General features: G+C 37.8%; 1 protein-coding gene across 3 annotated transcripts in view; it reads right to left on the reverse strand.

The window, feature by feature from the left end:
* Positions 1-2,331: 2,331 nt before the first annotated feature.
* The window catches only part of ZMYM5 (zinc finger MYM-type containing 5), a 43,554-nt gene continuing 23,238 nt past the window's right edge, over positions 2,332-22,647 (reverse strand). For all 3 annotated transcript variants that reach the window (XM_084878573.1, XM_084878574.1, XM_084878572.1), the window contains 4 exons: positions 13,581-13,866; positions 12,699-12,864; positions 10,197-10,412; positions 2,332-3,758 (listed from right to left, as the gene is read on the reverse strand). In XM_084878573.1, the coding sequence (XP_084734699.1) occupies positions 3,003-3,758; positions 10,197-10,412; positions 12,699-12,864; positions 13,581-13,866 (1,424 nt within the window). In that variant the 3' untranslated portion in view covers positions 2,332-3,002. The remainder of the gene's footprint in view (positions 3,759-10,196; positions 10,413-12,698; positions 12,865-13,580; positions 13,867-22,647) is intronic.

Raw genomic sequence — 22,647 nt, forward strand, 5'->3', positions numbered from 1 at the left:
TTCTACCCAGCAAAGCTATCACTCAGAATCGAAGGCCAGATAAAGAGCTTCACAAATAAAAAAAAGCTAAAGGAGTTCATCACCGCCAAACCAGAATTATATGAATTGCTGAAGGGGGTTCCTTACGAAGAGGAAGAAGATAAAGATAAAAATTATGAACAACAAATACGTAACTATCAACAAGTGAATCTAAAAACCAAGGGAATTAAAAAACATGATGAGCAATATTAAATGTTGAATATAATAGAATCAGAGGTATGGAAGGGGAGTGGACTGAGAATTCTCGGGGAAGAGTGGAGTGGGGTGCGGGAAGAAACTGAACATAAACTGTGCACCTATGGATGAGGACAATGGGGGTGGGGAAAGGGCAGAGGGTGGGGTGGGAACCTGATGGGGGTCCTAATATGGGACCTAATATGAATAATAAAGGGGTGGGAACCTAATATGAATAATAAAGATTTAAAAATAAAAAAACAAAAAACCACAAATGTGTCATTCAGTTAACTCTAAGCTTTAATGAAATAATGAGCCCAATAATCTTTTGTAAAGAAACTTCAGAACTACCTGCTATATTTTCTAGAATATCCTCATAAGCCTCTCAGAATAAACTAGATTTTTTGAAACATCCCAAAGACTCATTTGGATCGAAGTCCAAAAGACTGAAATGATCACTGCAAAAAACAAAATCAAACAAACAAAAAAAGGTTTATAAATTAATGAGAAGGATTTCCCTGCGGGATCTAATACAGGCCTCACTTACAGCCAAGTACTCTTGAGTGTTAGTCTCACCAATAAGAATGTGCCTTTTTCTGCTTATATGCTATTTTGTTTCCTAGGAAAAGCCTTTTTTTTTTTTTTTAATATGTTTTATTGATTTTTTACAGAGAGGATGGGAGAGAGATAGAGAGCTAGAAACATCGATGAGAGAGAAACATCAACCAGCTGTCTCCTGCACACCTTCAAACGGGGATGTGCCCGCAACCAATGTACATGCCCTTGACTGGAATCGAACCCGGAACCTTTCAGTCCGCAGACCGATGCTCTACCACTAAGCCAAACCAGCTTCGGCAGGAAAAGCCTTAAGAGAAGCTGAAGTATACATAAAAATTTAGCCCAGCAAGACACCCATGAAAAACACACATGGAGTCAAAACAAGCCAGAGGAAAATCATTTGGGCAAAAAATGAAAAAGGACCCCAAGTCAAATTTATAGAAAATATTCTTTTATTAACTTTTGGTCGAGAATATGTTTGTATATTTTCAGAAAACAACTCCAAGACCATTTGGATTATGGCAACAGAGAGGAATTGACAGGGACTACTCCAACCATGAAGACGGAAGAGAAGCAGTCCAGAGATGGAAGTCGCTGATGACACCTTACCATAATAGCAGTCAGCAGCTGTGTATCACTGCAGGTTGCCCAGGACCAAACCAGAGAGCATTGGACCTGCATTAACACCATTTGCTCACCATCCAGAACTGAAATACCATTGCTGACATGTACACAGAAGGAAATGTTTGACATTGAAATTGGGTCTCAAAAGAACTGTTGGCCCAGAAAGAAGCTCACTACAGACTGATTCATATGCCTTTCAGCAGAACAATTATTGCTTGTCTCAGTTTTTATTCTTATAAGTATGTTTACAATAGGACATGATCTCACTCATCTAGGGGAAATGGTGAACAACATAGACTGATGAACAAGAACAGACCCAGAGATAAGAGCCACGGGTCTGACTGTTGGACCTCAAAGGGATGGTGGGGATAAAAGGGAGAGATCAACCAAAGGACTTATGTACACACATATGAGCCTAACCAGTGGTCAAGGACAAGAGGGGGGTGGGTGCATAAGTGGTGGTGGTGGAGGATTGGAATGGGGGGTTGAGGACAAATATGTGATACCTTAATCAATAAAGTAATTAAAAAAAAAATTTAGCCAGTTGGCATGGGTCAGTATTTAAGCGTCAACCTATTAACCAGTAAGTCACAGTTCAATTCCTGGTCAGGATATATACATGGGTTGTGGGCTCTATCCCCAGTGTGGGGTGTGCAGGAGGCAGCCAATCAATGATTCTCTCTGATCTATGATGTTTCTATTTCTCCCTCTTCCTTCTTCTCTGAAATCAATAAAAATATATTATTTTAAAACAGAATTTAATATCTGGTAAAAATTGTTATCAGAAACCAGAAACAATAGAGAATTACTAAATATACAGTGATAGGAACATTGATTGACCATCTGAGAAAATGAGATCCTTACTTTTCATGAATATTTTTCAGATTTCAAGCAGAAAGTCTCCTTCAAAGGAAAAAATGCCACAATACCTAAAGGTTAACTTAATACATTTTTATTTTCATATTTCTTATATGTATACCAAGATAAAAATAGGTAATTATGCTTACAGTTCTCACAAAACAAGAAAAGCTAAAATATTTACAAATTAAATCAAAACCAATAAAATGCAAATTAACCACCTCAAACATTTATTTAACAAATGATGCTATTTTCCTAAAATAAAAGGATGTTTTACAAAAAAAAAAAAAAAAAAAAAAAAAAAAAATCACAAGTATTTTGTTGAAGAGCAAAAATCTGTAGTTTCACATCACATACTATTCTTAGACTGCTGCTGAATGTTTTTACTTTAATAATAATGATTATAACACTTGTTCACATAAGTATTTTGTTTAAACTGGTATTGATAAATTTAAGCCTTTTTCTACCTCTTTCTGTTTTTCTACTCAGAATAGTAAATTAACCAAATCTATTAAATGTCATTTTAGAAATATGTGAATTGACTGAAAAAATTAACAACTTAGTTTATTGAAACCGGCATTAATTCCTATTGAATCAAAATACCTTTAGAATTTGGAAAACAAATTATTTCTTTGTTATGCTTATTGCAAATGGACTGTTGAGTTACTCTCTGTAGGAGCCTTAGAACACAATGGTAGACTGTGAGGTACAGATCTCCTGTGAGTGAACATAAGATCCTATCAGGTATATCATGTGTACAGCAACAGCTCACTTTCTTTGGTCTCATCTTCATGTACTTTGTGTTCTACAGTTTCAATAGTTTTGTTTTTTTTCACATCAGATTTTAATTTTGAATACTTAACACTATTGTTGATGTGCATTTCACTTTCTTCGTGTTTGCTAAGAATATGTGATAAATGCTGCCAATCTTTGCACCCATTCTCATTCTTCAGTTGATTTTTTCCTTCTCCAAAGAGTTTGCAATATAGACAAAACACAGAATCTTTTGAGGTTGAATAAAGCAACCAGGATCTAGGGGTTTTTTCACCATTTGGAAGAATTCGTGTATAATAAGTTTCTGAAAACTTCCTCCCTGTATTGTCTTTTGGAAAGTTAAAATTTCTTACTTGAGGGGGATCATTTTCAACAAGAATGTCCCGTTGTTTAATATTTAAAATTCGGGGCCATGTGCCTGGATCTGCAGAAAGCACAACTGCTTGAGTGGAGTCTTCAGATTTTTTATCTTCCATTTGCTTTTGAAATGTATTATCTATGATGGACACAGAGGCAGGTAAATTCATATCCTGTTTGGTTAGTGATGCTTCTATCTTGCACTCTGCTGATACCTGTGGCTCTGAAATCTTTTCCTTTTTTCCTGGTACTCCTTCTATTTTTTCCAAAAGTGTATTCAATGATCCATATAATTTCCTCTCATTTTCTTCTCTAATAGCATTTCTTTTCCTGTTTTCTGATATGGATATTTTCTTTGATTCTGTTTCCAATATCTAAGGAGAAACAGATTATACTTTTATCTTAGAATTATTAACATTAAAAAAAATAACGTATATACAAATGCCCAGTAAGCAACCAAAAGATGTTCATCATTAGTCATCGAAGAAGAAATACAAATAAAAACCACCACATTCTATTTCATACCCATTAGGATGACTACAATGAAAAGACAGGTACTGACAAGATGTGGAAAAACTGGAGTCTTCCTAAGGTGATGGAGGGAATGTAAAATGGTGTTATCTGCTTGGAAAATACAGTCTGGAAATTACTCAAAAGTTAAAGAGAGTTATCATATAACCTAGCAATGCCAAAATAAAAATATATGTCCACACAAAGATTTAAAAAAAAATGTTCATAGCAATTTTATTCCTAATAGGCAAAAAGTAGAAATAATTTAAATGTCCATTACTGATGGATAAATTAAAATGTATTATTCATACAATAGAAAATTATTCTATATAATATAATAAAAGGCTAATATGCAAATTGTCCCCTCGACTGGGAGGTTGATTGGCAATTCGACCAGGGGGTGGGGCCAGCAGGCCAACTGCCTGTGGCTCCTTTCCTCAGCTGGGGAGGGAGAACATACCAACTCTTAGTTTGTGTGGGGTGGGGCTGGCCAGCCAACATCCCGGCTGGCCCAGGCCAAACAGGGCCGATTGGGATCAGGTGGCCAAACAGTGCATGAATTTGTGCACCAGGTCTCTACTTTGACAATAAAAAGTGAAGCCAAGATATGTGCTACAACACGCCTGAACCTTGAAAACAGGTAAGTATATAAAAGCCAGTCACAAAGTATCACATATTGTATAATTCCATTTAATAAAAAGACACGTTACTGACTTTGGAGTCAATAAAATAAAAATGCAAAATAAAGAAGAAAAAGAACAAAGATGTATACAATGGGAATTGAAGGCCTGATAGCTACAGTAGTGTTTTATGTTATAACTTGAACAATTTATACAATGGAGCTTAAGAAACTAAGAGTTGGTGTGTTCTCCCTCCCCAGAGCAGGCCAAAGCCTGTCCCCCCTCTCTCTTATTCCCCCACAGGCATGTATCTCCTAAACTGTAATGTAGGGGTGTTGAACTCAATCAGAGAAGGGTCCAAAATCTAAAATCCAGCCTAAATCGCGGGCCGAATGGTTTACTGAACAGTCATAAACTGACAATGTCATAAACTGACAGCGGAGTGCAGTGATGACAGCGCGGTGCGGACCACATTGCAAGGCCTGGCGGGCTGGATTTGGCCCGCGGGCCTTGTGTTTGACACATGTGCTGTAATGGATCTGATGAGACTTATAACAAGAAGAGCAATGGGCTGAAACCAGTTTGGCTCAGCGGTAGAGCGTCGGTCTGCGGACTGAAAGGTCCCAGGTTCGGTTCCAGTCAAGGGCATGTACATTGCTTGCCGGCACATCCCCAGTAGGGGGTGTGCAGGAGGCAGCTGGTCGATGTTTCTCTCTCATCGACGTTTCTAGCTCTCTATCCCTCTCCCTTCCTCTCTGTAAGAAAAATCAATAAGATATATTAAAAAAAAAAAAAAAAAAAAAAAAAAAAGAAGAAGAGCAATGGGCAGTGGCAGCTTATTCTGGGCTAAACCCCTAAACCTGTCCCCAGAGCTCCATTTTACCTGACTTTTGAGTTAGCTGACATTAGCCCCACCTTGGCTCACTATTTTTTTTTTTTTTTCATGTAGATACCCATTTGTTCCAACACCATTAATTGGAAAGAGTATTTCTTCTTTGTTGCCTTATATCTTTATCAAAAGTCTGGAAAAGAAAACCTGCATTCTTTTCTCTTTCCTTGACCTGTACTTTCCTTTATTTAGCCTATGCTTTGAAATCAGGTAGTTTCAACCAACTTTTTCTTTTTTCAAGTTATTTTTTCTTTTTATAACCTTACTGTGTTTTAAAATCAATTTGTCACCCTAATTGGTTTTTCTCAGTGGATAGAGCTAAGGCTTACAGACTGAAGGGTCCCAGGTTTGATTCTGGTCAAGGGCACATGCCCGGGTGACAAGCTCAAACCCCAGTGGGGGCCATGCCGGAGGTAGCTGATCAATGATTCTCTCTCATCATTGATGCTTCTATCTCCCTCTCCCTGAAATAAAAAAACCCAACATATATATAATCAGTTTGTCAATTAAACATACTACTGGGATTTTAAAAAATATATATATATTTTATTGATTTTTTACCGAGAGGAAGAAAGAGGTACAGAGAGTCAGAAACATCGATGAGAAAGAAACATCGATCAACTGCCTCCTACACACTCCCCACTGGGGATGTGCCCACAACCAAGGTACCATGCCCTTGACCAGAATCGAACCTGGGACCTTTCAGTCCGCAGGCGGACGCTCTATCCACTGAGCAAAACCTGTTTCGGCTGGGATTTATTTTTATCACCTAAGGAGTAAGGACATTTTTTTCCATTGCTTTTAAACAGAGTGAAAGGGAAAGAGAAGCGATAGAGATAGAAACATTCATGTGACATCTATTGGTTGCCTCCCACAAGCACTCCGTAGGGTGGGAGGTGGTGGGAATTGGACCTGTAATCCTCCCATATGCAGGCTGACACTAAGCACTGAACTGGCCAGCCAGGGCTCTCCTGGGCTTTTGATTGTAATTACTTTGAGTCTACAGCTCATTTGGGGAAACTGACATCTTCACAGTATTGACATTTTCCAATCCATGAATATGGTATATCTCTCCATTTACTTAAAATTAATTTTATGTAATTACAATAGTCATTAAACCTGTTGCTATATTAACATGCCTTTTCTTTCAGTTTGCTGATGAAGTTCTTTGACTTAAATTTCCAATAAAACCAATATAAATATATTACATGGAATAAACCTTAATATTTTAAGAAAAACGATCTTAAAATAATAGTGTTACATGCAATAAACATTAATATTTCAATAAAGGGATCATAAGTATAATATTATCAAAACTGTACTAACATAGTATATCACAAAAGTTGTAGGAAATATTAAAAATCTGTAAATAACTTGATTACTTGTATTATATTCTAGGATATTTTTCCCCCTCTGGCTCTATTTTTGTTCATCAATTTATATTGTTCATTATATTCCACAAATGAGTGAGATGATACATTTATCTTTCTCTGACTGGCTTATTTCACTTAGCATGATGCTTTTAAAGTCTATTTTGTTGGGACGAAGCCGGTTTGGCTCAGTGGTAGAGCGTCTGTCTGCGGACTGAAAGGTCCCAGGTTCGATTCCGGTCAAGGGCATGTACAATACATTGGTTGTGGGCACATCCCCGGTAGGGGGTGTGCAAGAGGCAGCTGGTCGATGTTTCTCTCTCATCAACGTTTCTAGCTCTCTCTCTCTCTCTCTCCCTTCAAATCAATAAAAATATATTTAAAAAAAATTTAAAGTCTATTTTGTTGGATATGAGTATTGCTACTCCAGTTTTTTTTTCTTTTCCATTTTCATGAAAAGATTATTTTCCATCCCTTCACTTTAATCTTCTGTGTGTCTTTTGTTTTGAGGTGGGTCTCTTATAGAGAGCATATAGTTGAGTCTCATTTTTGTATCCATTCAGTAACCCTACATCTTTTGATTGGAGCATTTAATCCATTTACATTTAAGGTTATTATTGATATTTTATGTCAATAATATAAATTTATTTATAGCCATTTTAATTCTGCATGGCTAGGTTTCTCTCTGTTTTTTTCTTCTCAGCAATCCCTTACAGCAATCCCTTTAGTATTGTAATGCTTGCTTGGTAGTGATGAATTTTGTTAGCCTTTTTTTTTTGTCTGGAAATCTCTTTATTTGACTGTCTATTTTGAATGATACCCTGTTTTCCCGAAAATAAAACAGTGTCTTATATTAATTTTTGCTCCCAAAGATGTGCTAGGTTGCTCAGTTGGAGTGTTCAATTCCCATTCAGGGCACATAACATACCTAGATTGCAGGTTCCATCCCTGGTTGGGATACGAAAGGGAGGCAGCAGATTGATGTTTCTCTCTCTAAAATCAATAAAAATATATCTTTGGGTAAGGATTAACACAAACAAAAACACCTGCAATGTGTTGGTGATGGTGGTAAGGGCACATTTATAAAATTTTCTCCATTCTATAAAAATGACACTCTTGCATTTGTAAACTGTTTATGAGCTATTGTGCACTACTAATACACCCATGGTAGGATCAGAGTGGCTGGCAATGCAGAAAGTCTAGGTATATGGTTGAGGCTTATTTTTTACTGTTTTCCGACTTTTATGTATAGTGTTTGTTCAGGAATAAAAAATTTATAATCTATGTGTACTAGTAAGCCTTGTGCTATTCACAAGATAAACTTATATCTGTTTGAAGATTATGAGCTCAGATATTAAAAATAGGGGCAGAGTGAGTGGATGCTGCACAGACATGCTCCCAGGAACAAACTGGTATTACACCTAAAATACAGAAAAACTTCCTGAATAATTAATGGAAAACTCGCAGGAAAAATATTGATATCCGAGAAATGAAAGTGGAGACTGCATAAGACTGTTTAAAATTTACTGCTTATAGTAGAACATTTTTTTTTTTTTTAAACTTTAAAACAGAGAAGAAGAAAGGGAGGAGGGGGAGGAGGATAAGGAAAATACACTCACTATCACAGTACTCAGAGGGAGTTACTGTTTTGTGTCCTTTCAAATTTATTTATTTATTAATATTTTTTATTGCCGAAACCGGTTTGGCTCAGTGGATAGAGAATTAGTCTGTGGACTGAGGGGTCCCAGGTTCAATTCCGGTCAAGGGCATGTACATTGGTTGTGGGCACATCCCCGGTGGGGAGTGTACAGGAGGCAGCTGGTCGATATTTCTCTCTCATCGATGTTTCTAGCTCTCTATCCCTCTCCCTTCCTCTCTGTAAAAAAAAAATCAGTAAAATATATTAAAAATATATTTTTTATTGATTTCAGAGAGAAAGGGTGAGGAAAAGAGAGAAACATCAATGATAAGAGGGGGATCATTGATTGGTTGCCTTCTGCATGGCCTTCATTGGAGATTGAGCCTGCAACCTGGGCATGTGCCCCCGACCGGAATTGAACCCAGGACCCCTCAATACACAGGCAGATGCTCTATCCACTGGGCCAAACTGGCTAGAGCTCAAATCTATTTTAATTTAAAAATTAACTATAATTTTTCAAATCTGTTTTTTCTCCAAACTAAAATCCTATAATAAAAAGGTGATATGCAAATTAACCATCACTCCAACACACAAGATGGCCACCCCCATGTGGTCAAAGATGGCTGTCACAAGATGGGAACCTGGTGGAGGGGAGCAATCGAGGGAAACAAAAATGCGGAACATCTGTAATAATATGAACAATAAATATTTATTTTAAAAAATGCAAAAATTATTAATCAGAAAAGCAAATAGTAAATTGAACTTAAACAAAATTAAACACTAGGGCTTTTCCTAAACATGAAGAAAATGAAAAGATAAAACACTTCCCAGAAGAACATGTTGTCAATACACTATTTTATAAAAGATATGCATCGACAATATATAAAGAATTCCTGTAAGTCAATAATACAAAAACAACCTCATTATAAAAATGAGCAGAAGACTTGAATAGACATTTTACAAAAGATGATATATGAATGATGAAAGGGAGATATTAGTTATCAAGGAAATGCAATTTTTATATCCACTATGATACCTTAAATCAAAACAGATAACACCACCCCGCCAGAGTGGCTCAGTGGTTGAGCATCATCCCATGTACCAAGAGGTCATAGTTCGATTTCTGGTCATACACATGCCAAGATTTCAGGCTCAATTCCCAGTAGGAAGCATGCAGGAGGCAGCTGGTTCAGGTTTCTCTCTCATTGATGTTTCTATCTTTACCTCTCAATATTTTGTAGGTGCATCTCTGAAACACAGGGATAAACACAATTTAACAACACTGCATTTTATTTTCAAATATATAAAAAATAATGGACAATCTTCATTTTCTCATAATTTAATACTACAAATCAACTATAATTTGGGGATCTAGCAAAATCCACTTTTTGGTTTCATCACCAGGAGTTCTTAAACAAAATACTAGAAAGAAAAGACTTATAAATAAAAATATTTTACATCACAAGGTCCTTACAAAAAAACCCCCAGAAAACACCAAGTTTTGGTGAGAATGTGAAGTAACTGGAACTACTGAGTTATCAGTGGGAGTGCAAAATGGTAAAGAAAAGAATTCCTTGTTGTAATGTTTGAAAAAAGTAAAAATTTTAAACACACTTATAACAATTGATTTCAATGCTCACTTCAAATGTCAGACCTCAATGACAGACTGACAAAAGTGGAACTAAATGAGATTGTAAGATCAACCTGTAATATTAATGTAAGCTCATAGGTAGAAGTTATTATATACCTGATCATCTAAAATTTATTAAAGGAATTAATTTTACCTGTTTATATTCGTTAGCACAACTTTGGCAGCAGAATGTCATCTGTTGGCCACCATCAATCATCAGGACACTATTTGCAGAACCTTTGCTAGGCAGGTACTCTCCACAATGTTCACAGCAATTCATTATCAGACCATTAGCCAACCTGTACTTGTTAAAGCAGTTGTTACTGCACAGTTTGTGTATCACATTATTAACGCTTACTTCATGGCGAATCTAAAAGAAAAATGAGAACTTACTAAATAAATAAGCCAGATTAGCACAGTAAGCAATGAGATAACTAGTTTCAAAAGAAACTACTAACTTCTCAGTGGAAAAAATATTCTGGAAAAAGACTAAACAGCTCATTTCATTATTCTTTCATTTTTATCTTTGATTTCTTTGTAAAATCATTCTTTATATCCTAAGAAATCAGAAACGCCAATCAGAAAGGAAGTATGCACCCCTATGTTCATAGCAGCACAATCTACAATAGCTAGGATTTAGAAACAGCCTAGGTGCCCATCAGCAGATGATTGGATCCAAAAACTATGGTACATCTACACAATGGAATACTATGCTGCCATAAAAAAGAAGGAATTCTTATCATTTGCAGCAACCTGGATGGAATTGGAGAATATTATGCTGAGTGAAATAATCCAATCAATGAAAGAAAAACAATACAGGATTTCACTCATTTATGGATAATAAAGAACATTATAAACTGATGTAAAATCATTCTTTGATTTTTATCAAAATAAGATACAGATAACAAAAAGCAATAAAATCAGTAATATCTTTCCCAGAAATACTTAAGCATTCCAGAAAATGAATGGATTTAAAAGATTTTGATACCACCCACTTAAAAGAAATGGATTGAGAATTCTTTGTCTTGTAAGCTTCACTGATCTAGACAACTTGTGGGAGGGACTAAGTGAATCAGTATTCCATACTGGGATGATGTCTGCATATACAAGACTAAGTGGTTCTTGCTTTGCTCAGCTCTGTGGTAACTGAGAAAAAACTGTATTCTGGATTTGCATGGCTCTGCAGAAACCAACACCAAACTGTTACCACGGACTGTGTTAAGAAAGGACTGCCTATATGCATGTTTCTTCTTTCTGGAACTGGAAGGATGGCAATACCAATTAAGAAATGTGAGATTATCAACACACTTTCAGTTCACATGTTCTTGCACTAGGATTGGTTGCTTCCTTTGTGTCCTGAACCTACATTTTAATTTACTGTGTCTGGTAAGAACAAAATCCACTATACAACTATTACTCTAGGAATGAGTACATCTAATTCTATAGAAACAGATGTATATTTTTTATACTTTGCAAATAGGACATTTGTTTATAAAATAGTTCTGGCATATCCTTTTTCCTCCCTTAACTTCACTGTGCAGATTCAGGACATGTGCATTATATAGATGGCAGATTACAGAATAGCACTTAACACTTAATGCTTTGCACTCCGCTGTCCCCTCCTAGGGGACATCAGAATTCTAGCATATCACTCGGATGTCCCCTCTTAGGGGACATTGCAGTTTATTAGTGATTACGGGGAATTGAGTTATTCCAACGCAACTTTTTGAGACATGCATGTTTCCCTGAAGTTTTATCTTGAAATGGCACAAGAAGTTAAATCAAAATATCGTAAAATTACTAAGATATATACAAGAAATGTCAGCGGGTTTTGTGTCGAACGAGAACGTGAGATGCATGCTCACGATGGTCCGAGCACTTCGCGACGCCACTTGAAAAGAGCGATAAGGGGAGTTTGTAGAAGAAAGGTCGCTTTTCGAACATAGCGCGCACTGTATAGTGAGATATATAATTACAAATAAACAAGTCTACATCTGGAGGAAAAGGTTTTCAAAGCTGAGCTCATTTTGGTTTGAAGCTTCGAGCAGTGCACACAGATCTAACGAGTGAGAAAATCGGAAAAGTGATTCTTTTCTTAGTGAATAAATTGTTTGGTGAAAGCTATTTTGGTAAATATCATCTTGTCAGTTAGTAATAACAATTAGAAACTTATCATACTGTACAAAATTTTAAACAATAAAATATTGGGGTTTTTTTTGCAAATATACATTCCTCGATGTCACCCAATTCATATAAGTCCAATATCATTATAATACGTTACTTGGTTCCAAAATTATACTAAATAATACGAGGGTCTGTAAATGCACGTTTCCGCCGCAAAGTAGCGTTGAGAGTAGCTGGTAGCCAATGTCCAGAATGGTTCAGAGTGCAAAGGGTTAAAATTATTCTAGAACCTCTGCCAGTTGTGGCTCCGTTGGTTGAGGGTTGTCCCATGCACCAAGAGGTTACTGGTTCAATTCCCAGTCAGGGCAAATGTCTGGGTTTCAGGTATGATCCCCCATAGGGGGGCATGCAAGAGTCAGTCAATTGATATTTCTCTCTCATTTCGAAGTGTCCCCACCCCCTCTAAAATAAATTTCTTAAAAAACAGGTTAAAGTTATCATAGATAATAACTTAAGATAGAAAAACTCAGACCTCTGTTAGTTTACCACAGATTGTACATCTTGATTTATTTGAAATTCTTTTCCTGAGACTCTGGTTGTCTTTGTAGGGAGACACACAGTATGTATTGCAGGATTCCTGAAAGGGCTGGCTCGACTGCACTTGAGGAACAACAGTAGCCCTTTTCATAGGTGCACCTCTGAAACACGGGGATAAGCACAATTTAACAACACTGCATTTTCTTTTCAAATATATAAAAAATAATGGACAGTCTTTATTTTCTCATAATTTAATACTACGAATCAACTATAATTTGGGGATCTAGCAAAATCTACTTCTTGGTTTCATCACCAAGAGTTCCTAAACAAAATAGGAAGAAAAGACTTATTAATGACTTTTAGAAGCAATCAAAAAGGTGGTAGCAAACCCTATTTGGAAGGCCCGGTTAGTTGGAGCATAGTCCCATACACCAAAAAGGTTGTGGATTCCATTCCTGGCAGGGGTGCCTACAAGAGCTAAGCAACTGATGGTCTCTCATATTGATGCTTCTTTCTTTCCCTTTCTCATTCTCTTTAAAATTAATAAAAACATCTCCTCAAGTGAGAATTTAAAAAACAACAACAGATGTTAGCAACTTGGTAGAACTGAAGGAGATGGGGGATGGCTGATGAGGCAGAGTTGGTGGCAGGGAGAGGGTCAATTTATTTCCATACCCACACTCCATTTTCCTGCTAAGAGTAAGGACAGTACAAATAAGCCTGCTGACAAACTCTGAACTCTGAAAAACTCGAAGATAACTCAAGCTCAATTAATTTGAGGATACCTTTGCAACAGTTCTACCCATGAATTTATGCAGTTCTCCAGAACCCACATTTACAATGTCAGCATCAAGCATAAGTAGAAAGTACAGCTTACTTTTTACACATTACATTGTGCTTCTTTGGAGTACGCTTATGAGAGAAGGAGGAAAGGCAGGTGGTAGAACAAAAGAGGTGAGCTGATCCTTTTCGTTGATAAGCTGTTTGTCCTTTCTGTAAAGGGTTTTTGCAGTGTGCACAAGTGATTTTAGCTGGTTTAATAAGGTGCTGTTGGGCTGAAGACTGGCAAATCTGTTGAGGAAATGAGCCCACTGGTGAAAAAGAATCCACCCCTTGCTGTTTCTGATTACGTGGAAATGATGCTGACTGGGAGATCCAAGAATCTTAAAAATAAAACACAAGAAAAAGTCATGGTACAATTCAAAATTCATATCAGAAAAATATTTAAAAGTCTAAGAATAGTGAGGCAGCCATATAAGCAAGTGGTTAAGGCCAGACAGTCTTATTACACAATCCCAGGGGAACTACCCACTTTGTATTCTAAGTAAATGATTCTCTATTGTGCCAATGATGAAAATGGTGGCCCTGGTATTGTGCAATTCGGTAGCCATCAACTCTTAAGTCAGACTCCAGGTTCAAAAGTTGTGCTTTGAGATTACTAGATTGTGCAAGTATATAAAACTATGTCTTGGTTTTCTGAACTACAAACTAACAATCATACCTAACTCATGAAAGTATAATAGTAAAGCCTTATGTTTGGTACAAGGCACCTGCAAAAAGTATTAGCCATTTTTCTTCTCTAGGAACAAAATACCAATACATTATAAAATAAAGCAAATATGAAAATACAAAGATAACTATAGAGTGTGGTATATGATTTCCATTGTCATAACAGACAGCTTCCCCATTAACATTTTATTATGAAAAATTAAAAGAATATAGAGAAGTTGAAAGAATTGTGCAGTCAACTCCTATATGCCCACTAAATAGATTCCACAGCATTTTATAATTTTTTAATATTAAAATTTTGAGGATAACATTGTTTAATAACATTATATAAGTTTCAGGTATGCAACTTTAAAATACATATATATACTACATTGGGTGCTGATCACCCAAAGTCTAGTCTCTTTCTGTCACCACATATTTGACCTCTTTACCCTCTTTGTCCTCCCTCCACACTACTTTACTATTACTAACTTACTACTTTTGCTTTAACACATCTTTCTGTCTATACAGCCCTAGAAATAATTTCTGTATTTCAAGTAATATGTAGACATCAATACATTTCCCTCCAAAATACTTTGAAATACATGTAATTTAGATGTTACATTTTAATATCCTTTATTTTTATTTTTTAAATACTTCTATTGATTTCAGAGACAGGGAGAGGGAGAGATAAACATCAATGATGAAAGGGAATCACTGATCGGTTGCATCCTACACGCCCCCCCACCCAGTGGGGATGGAGCCCGCAACCCAGACAGGTGCCCTGACCAGGAATCAAGCCTAGAACTCCTGGTTCATGGGTCAATGCTCAACCACTGAGACATGCCAGTCAGGCCCCCCTTCCCCTTTTTAATCCTCACCCAAGGATATTTTGCCATTGGTTTTTAGAGAAAGTGGAAGAGAGAGGGAAAGACAGAGAGAAACATCAATGTGAGAGAAACACAATTGGTTGCTTCCTGCATGCGTCCCGACCAGGGACCGCCCTGGGGAGGAACCAAGGTCCATGTCCTTGATAGGAATCGAACCTAGGACCCTCTGGCCCACAGGCTCCTATCCACTGAGCCGAGAGAGAGAGAGAGAGAGAGAGAGAGAGAGAAAGAGAGAGAGAGAGAGAGAGAGAGAGAGAGAGAGAGAGAGAGAAAAGTGAGAGAGAAACATCAATTGGTTGCCTTCCATACGTGCTCTGACTGGAAATTGAACCCACAAACCAGGTATGTACCCTGTCTGGGAATTGAAGCAGCAACCTTTTGATATACAATCAACTGAGCCATTCTGGTCATAACATTTATTTTTATTTACTTTTAAAAAATATATATTTTATTACTTTTTTGCAGAGAGGAAGGGAGAGGGAGAGTCAGAAATATTGATGAGAGAGAAACAAGGATCAGGTGCCTCCTGCACACCTACTACTGGGATGTGCCCACAACCGAGGTACATGCCCTTGACCGGAATTAAACCTGGGACCTTTCAGTCCACAGGTTGACGCTCTATCCACTGAGCCAAACTGGCTATATGTAACATTTATTTTTTAACATTTTAAAATTAATTTTTTTAGAGGGAGAGGAAGGGAAATGGAGAGAGAAAACATCGATTTGAGAGCAAAGTATTTATCAGCTGCCTCCTACCTGCCCTCCACCGGGGATCAAGCCTGAAACCTGGGCATATACTTTGACTGGAAATAAAATCAGCAACTTTAGGTACTCAGGACATCACTCAACAAACTGAGCTAAACCAGCCAGGCTAGACATAACATTTTAAAGCAAGTCTTTCCACAATTACTTCTGAGCCTTCTAAAATATTATTTCATATGCATTAATATAGGAAAGCCTGTATTATATGGTCCGTCTGACCCAATCATATATTATTGTTGCTTCAAAATCGGACAATCTGATGTACAGGTAATAGTGCTTCTCAAATGTTATCATGTATGAGATCATTTGGGAAGCTTTGATTTAAACAGAGATTCTAACTTATTAGGTCCTAAGATTCTGTATTTATCGAATATGAAACTTTGAGAAATGAGACTCTATTCAAAAGTAGCTTATTTGGCCCTAACCAGTTTGGCTCAGTGGATAGAGCTTCAGCCTGCAGACCAAAGGGTCCTGGGTTTGATTCCAGTCAAGGGCACATACCTTGGTTGCAAGTTCCTCCCCAAACTCTTGTAGGGGTTTGTGCAGAAGGCAACCAATCAATGTCTTTCACATCAATGTTTCTCTCTGGCTTTCCCTCTCTCTTCCACACTCCCTAAAAATCAATGGAAAAATATCCTCAGGTGAAGATTAACAAAAAAATCTACACTAATAAAAGAGAAAGATACAAATTAACCGTACCTTTGTGACACCCACCAGCGAAACAGGAGTATGCAAATTAAACAAAGATGTCGGGTGAATTTGCATATACAGGTGCTGAGTGGCCAGGGATGAGGTGCGGTGCCATGGTGACTACACAGGCATTCCTCACCGCTACAGCTGCTCCGGGCCTCTGGGCAGCATGGGAAGGCAAGTGAGAGGATGAAAGGAGAGTGTGTGGACGTACAGGGACTACCTATTTGTGAGTGAGGGACAGCTATATTCCAAGGGACTGTTGGGGACTGCCAGACTGGGCTCCCCCCTAACCGGGCAACCTCCACTGCTGCTGCAATCTCTCAAGGAGTGACCAGCTCTGCCGCAGAGATTGCACCATCTTGTAGGGGAGACTGGCTGTGATTGGAAGCCTAGCCTTACCTTTAATTGGGAAGAATCGGATACCTCCCAGGACCCTACAACCATAACACACAAAATCCGAGGACATTGGGAGGACCAGTGTAGTCCGAGAACATGTAAGGGGGTCCACAGGGCTGCTGATAGAAGGGAACTCTAGAAATCAATCAGTTGCTGAGGCGGGAAGCCTGAAGCTTTACCAATAAACCAGCTGTGCTGTGCGAAGGGGAAAAGACATCACAGAGACTTGTGCAGAGTCCCACACAGTGCTGGGGCAAAAAAGTCACACTTGCTGAAACCAGTTTGGCTCAGTGGATAGAGTGTCGGCCTGCGGACTGAAGGGTCTCAGGTTCGATTCCGGTCAAGGGCATGTACCTTGGTTGCAGGCACATCCCCAGTAGGGAGTGTGCAAGAGGCAGCTGATCGATGATTCTCTCTCATCAATGTTTCTAACTCTCTATCCCTCTCGTTTCCTCTCTGTGAAAAATCAATAAAATATATATATATATTTTTAAAAAGTCACACTTACTCTAGCTCTTTTTTCTCTTTAAATCCTTGCATTTGATTACTAAGCCCAATACACAGGATAACCCAATTAAATATATTCTCAGAGACTGCAGGGGAAAGTTGTTTTAGTGGAACCTGGGAATCAGAGTGGGGAGAAAAGACCAGAAAGCCAGTTCTGGGGCAGTCCATACCCCCAAACCAGTATTAAGTGCAAGAGGGAAAACAAATTCTAAATATTGGGTAGAGAGGACTTATAGCCCCGGATGTCAATACAGAACACTGCCATCCAGGGGTTGAATCACAAATTGACGCTTATGTAAATTTAACCACAGGCAGGCTGAGAAACAGACATATTGCCTGCTTGAAAACAAGATTGTGGTTTACATCACAGACGAGCTGTGGAACACAGGGAATTTCAACACAGTTCTAACTACCTGACAGGCAACAGGTGTACCAAACAGAATAGTAAAGATAGTGAACGACTTTCACTTATGCACATTTTTATTTTTTATCTTTTACTTAAGAAACTAAATATTTTTTTCTCACTTGATTTTACCTTTTAAATTATATTTTTGTTTTTAATCAGTATTATTACTATTATTTTATCTTTTTTAAAGTTTTATTTTATCAGGTTTTTAAAAAAATAAATCTTTATTGTTCAGATTATTAGAATTGTTCCTCTTCCCCCAATCTGGTTCCCACCCCCCACTGTCCTCATCCATAGGTGTACAATTTTTGTGCAGACTTTGCCCGCACTCCCACACCACTTTCCCCCCTCGAATTGTCAGTCCACTCCTTTTCTATGCCCCAGATTCTATTATATTCACCAGTTTATTCTGTTCATCACATTTTTTATTTACTTGATTTTTAGATTCACTTGATGATATACATATTTGTTTATAATTTTTATCTTTAACTTTTTCTTCTTCCTCTTCCTAAAGAATACCTTTCAGCATTTCATATACTACTGGTTTGGCAGTGATGAAGTCCTTTCACTTTCTCTTATCTGGAAAGCTCTTTATGTGACCTTCAATTCTGAATGATAACTTTGCTGGGTAGAGTCATCTTGGTTGTAGGTTCTTGCTATTCATTACTGAATATTTCTTGCCACTCCCATCTAGCCTGCATAGTTTCTGTTGAGAAATCAGCTGACAGGAGGAGACAAAAATGGCGGAAGAATATAGGTGGATTCTGAGCCTTGTCCCGAAGCAGAAAGAGAGAGCAGCTGAGGGTTGTGCTGAGAGTATTTATTAACAAGCCAAGAGACAGCCGAACACCAGAAGAAACTGGGGGGCCGCTGACCAGGGTGCCCCTGACAGGGAAGCACCCACGGTGGGGCTAGGTCCCTTCCCGGAGCTACTACGGGCTTGGATGGGGAAATCTCGCCATCTTGAAGGGAAATCGGATCGTGTCAGAGGCCTGAATATCTACAGCCACAACGACCACAAAGCAGCTGTGACCCCCAGAATGCTAATTCCAGGCCACGCGAACATTTGGACTCACAGGAGTGCCCACCGCACGGCGTAAAGGTCAGACTTCGCGGGGAGAGGGTGAGTGAGTGCTCGAGGCGAAGACAAAAGCCTGCCCGTGCTGGGTGGAAACTGGAGGACAGGGACGGTGATTACAAGTAGAAGCCCCTGGCTATTGGGCGGGTGTCACCCGTGAAAGTGGACAGGGCTCCTAATAGGGGAGATATCTAAAGAGCAACACATTTGGATCTGACTCAGAGGGATATCGGAAAATTACAGGGGATTACAGTTGGCTCGAACTTGCCCTCCCCCCCTCCATAGATCAGTGCCACAGAGAGGGGGGGAAAAAAAAAAGAAAAGCTAGAGAGGTTTTAGGGCCCTGGAAGTCAACCTAGAAACACTGCCACCCAGAGACTAAATCACAAATTGACACTAGTATAATAAAATATAATTAAGACCTGCTTAAAAATCAGGACCGGATTACAACACTGAGGAGCAGTGAAACGCAGGGAACTGCAATACTGTCTGGACTGGAAAACAGGTGTGCCAAACAGAACAATAGAAGAAGTGAATGACCTTCATTACTGCAAATTTTATTTAAATTTTTTTAATTTTATTTTTTTAATTTTTAAATTGTTTTTCATTATTTGCAACGTTTACTCAAGAAACTATTTTTTTTCTTTTTCCTCACTTGATTTTACCTTTTTAATTATTACATTGTATACATAATCAACATTATTACTACTACTATTTTACCTTTTTATCTTATTTTCTTGTTTATTCTTATTATTTTATTATTATTATTATTATTTTATTTCAGGATTACTGTTCTACAGTCTATATTTATCTCTCCTTCTCCAACGCTTTATTCTATCTCAACCCTACCTTTATGCCATCACTCTCTTCCTAACCTTTTCCTTTGGTGCCCTGTTTATCTTAACCCTTTCCTGCTCTAGATTTTCCCCATTCTTTCTGTTTACCCCCTCCTAAAATTTCACGCTACTTTTGTATATCTAATTTCCAACCCCCTGCTCCAAGCCCATTCACACCTCCCTCGTCGCTGTACTAAAACAAAAAAGTCTTTCTCTCTATCCCTTTGTAGTTGTATATTGAATGTTAACTATATTGAAGTTTTATGCTTTTTTGTAAGATTGGTTTACCTATTCTTTTTGTTTGATTGTATGTTTTTGTTAGCTGGGTTCAGTCACCTTTATTGGAAGTTATTAATATCGGAAACACATTTCTATTCAGTGCCTGTGTGTTGTACCTGGTTGTGTTGTATTTTGTGCCTTTAAATCAAAGCAGGAGAGAGAACTCTATTCCAACAAACTGAACAACCTGGAGGAAATGGACATATTCCTAGAAAAATACAACCTTCCAAAACTCAATCAGGAAGAATCTAAAAATCTCAATAGACCAGTGACTTGGGAAGAAATTGAAACAGTCATCAAAAAGCTTCCAGCAAACAAAAGCCCAGCCCTGTTTACCCCCTCCTAAAACTCTTCACAGGAGAGTTTTACCAAACATTCAAGGAAGAACTAAAACCTATCCTCCTCACACTATTACAAAAAATCCAAGAGGAAGGAACACTTCCAAACACCTTCTATGAAGCCAGCATCACCCTAATACCAAAACCAGATAAAGACAACTCAATGAAAGAGAATTACAGGCCAATATCCCTCATGAACATAGATGCCAAAATCCTCAACAAAATTCTAGCAAATCGGCTCCAGCAGAACATCACAAAGATCATACAGCATGACAAAGTAGGATTTATTCCAGGAATGCAAGGATGGTACAATATCCGCAAATCAATAAACGTGATACATCACATAAACAAATTGAAAAATAAAAATCATATAGTCATATCAATTGATGCAGAAAAAGCATTTGATAAAATCCAACACCCTTTTTTGATAAAAACTCTCAACAAGGTGGGAGTACAAGGATACCTCAACATAATAAAAGCTATATATGATAAACCCACAGCCAACATCATACTCAATGGGCAAAAACTAAAACCATTCCCTCTAAGATCAGGAACAAGACAGGGATGCCCATGCTCGCCACTCCTGTTTGACATAGTACTGGAAGTACTAGCCATTGCAATTAGACAAGAAGAGGAAATAAAAGGCATCCAAATTGGAAAAGAAAAAGTAAAGTTATCCTTATTTGCAGATGACATGATATTGTACATAACAAACCCAAAAGACTCCATTAAAAAACGAATTGACTTAATAAATGAATTTGGCAATGTAGCAGGATACAAAATTAATGCCAAGAAATCTATGGCATTTCTATACACCAACAGCGAATTTATAGAAACAGAGACTAAAAAAGCAATTCCATTTACCATCGCACCAAAAAAATTAAGATACTTAGGAATAAACTTAACTAAGGAAGTAAAGGACTATATGCGGAAAACTACAAGACACTTAAAAAAGAGATAGAGGAAGATGTAAACAGATGGAAGAACATACCATGTTCATGGATTGGTAGAATCAATATCATCAAAATGTCCATACTTCCTAAAGCAATCGATTGGTTCAATGCACTCCCCATTAAAATACCAACGGCATATTTCACTGACCTAGAAAGAACTCTCCAAAAGTTCATTTGGAACAATGAAAGACCCCAAATAGCCACAGCAATCCCGAGAAAGATGAGTAAAGTAGGAGGGATCTCAATACAAGATTTCAAGTTGTATTACAAAGCCACTGTTCTCAAAACAGCCTGGTACAAGAACAGACATATAGATCAATGGAACAGAATTGAGAACCCAGATATAAACCCAAATCACTATGCTTTATTGAAGAGACTGTCTTGACTCCATTGTATATCCGTGCCTCCTTTGTTAATACTTGACAAAGGAGGCACGGATATACAATGGAGACAAGACAGTCTCTTCAATAAATGGTGTTGGGAAAATTGGACAGATACATGCAAAAGAATTAAACTAGATCACCAACTTACACCATACACAAAAATGAACTCAAAATGGATAGAGGACTTAAACATAAGACAGAAAACCATAAAAATACTAGAGGCATCTACAGGCAGCAAAATCTCAGACATATGCCAAAAGAACTTCTTCACTGATACTGCCCCTAGGGCAATGGAAGCTAAAGAGAAAATAAACAAATGGGACTACATCAAAATAAAAAGCTTTTTTTATAGCAAAAGAAACCATCAACAAAACAACAAGAAAGCCCACTGTATGGGAGAACATATTTGCAAATGTTATCACTGATAAAGGTTTAATCTCCAACATCTACAGACAGCTTATACAACTAAATAAAAGGAAGATGAATGATCCAATTAAAAAATGGGCAATGGATCTAAATAGAATATTTTCAAAAGAAGACAGAAGGAAGGCCAAGAAGCACATGAAAACATGCTCAAGCCGAAACCGGTTTGGTTCAGTGGTAGAGCGTCGGTCTGCGGACTGAGGGGTCCCGGGTTCGATTCTGGTCAAGGGCATGTACATTGGTTGCGGGCACATCCCCAGTGGGGGATGTGCAGGAGGCAGCTGATCGATGATTCTCTCTCTCATCGATGTTTCTAGCTATCTATCCCTTTCCTTTCCTCTCTGTGAAAAATCAATAAAATATATTAAAAAAAAAAAAAAAACAGAAAAAAAAAAACATGCTCAAAATCACTAATTATCCGAGAGATGCGCAATAAAGGTTTTATTTTCCTGATTCCTCTGGGTGATGGGTCGTTCTCCTGGGTCATTCACATTTTGGTTCCGACCAAGAAG

This window comes from Pipistrellus hanaki (genome assembly GCF_964339955.1).
Source record: "Pipistrellus hanaki genome assembly, chromosome: 3".
NCBI lineage: Eukaryota > Metazoa > Chordata > Mammalia > Chiroptera > Vespertilionidae > Pipistrellus > Pipistrellus hanaki.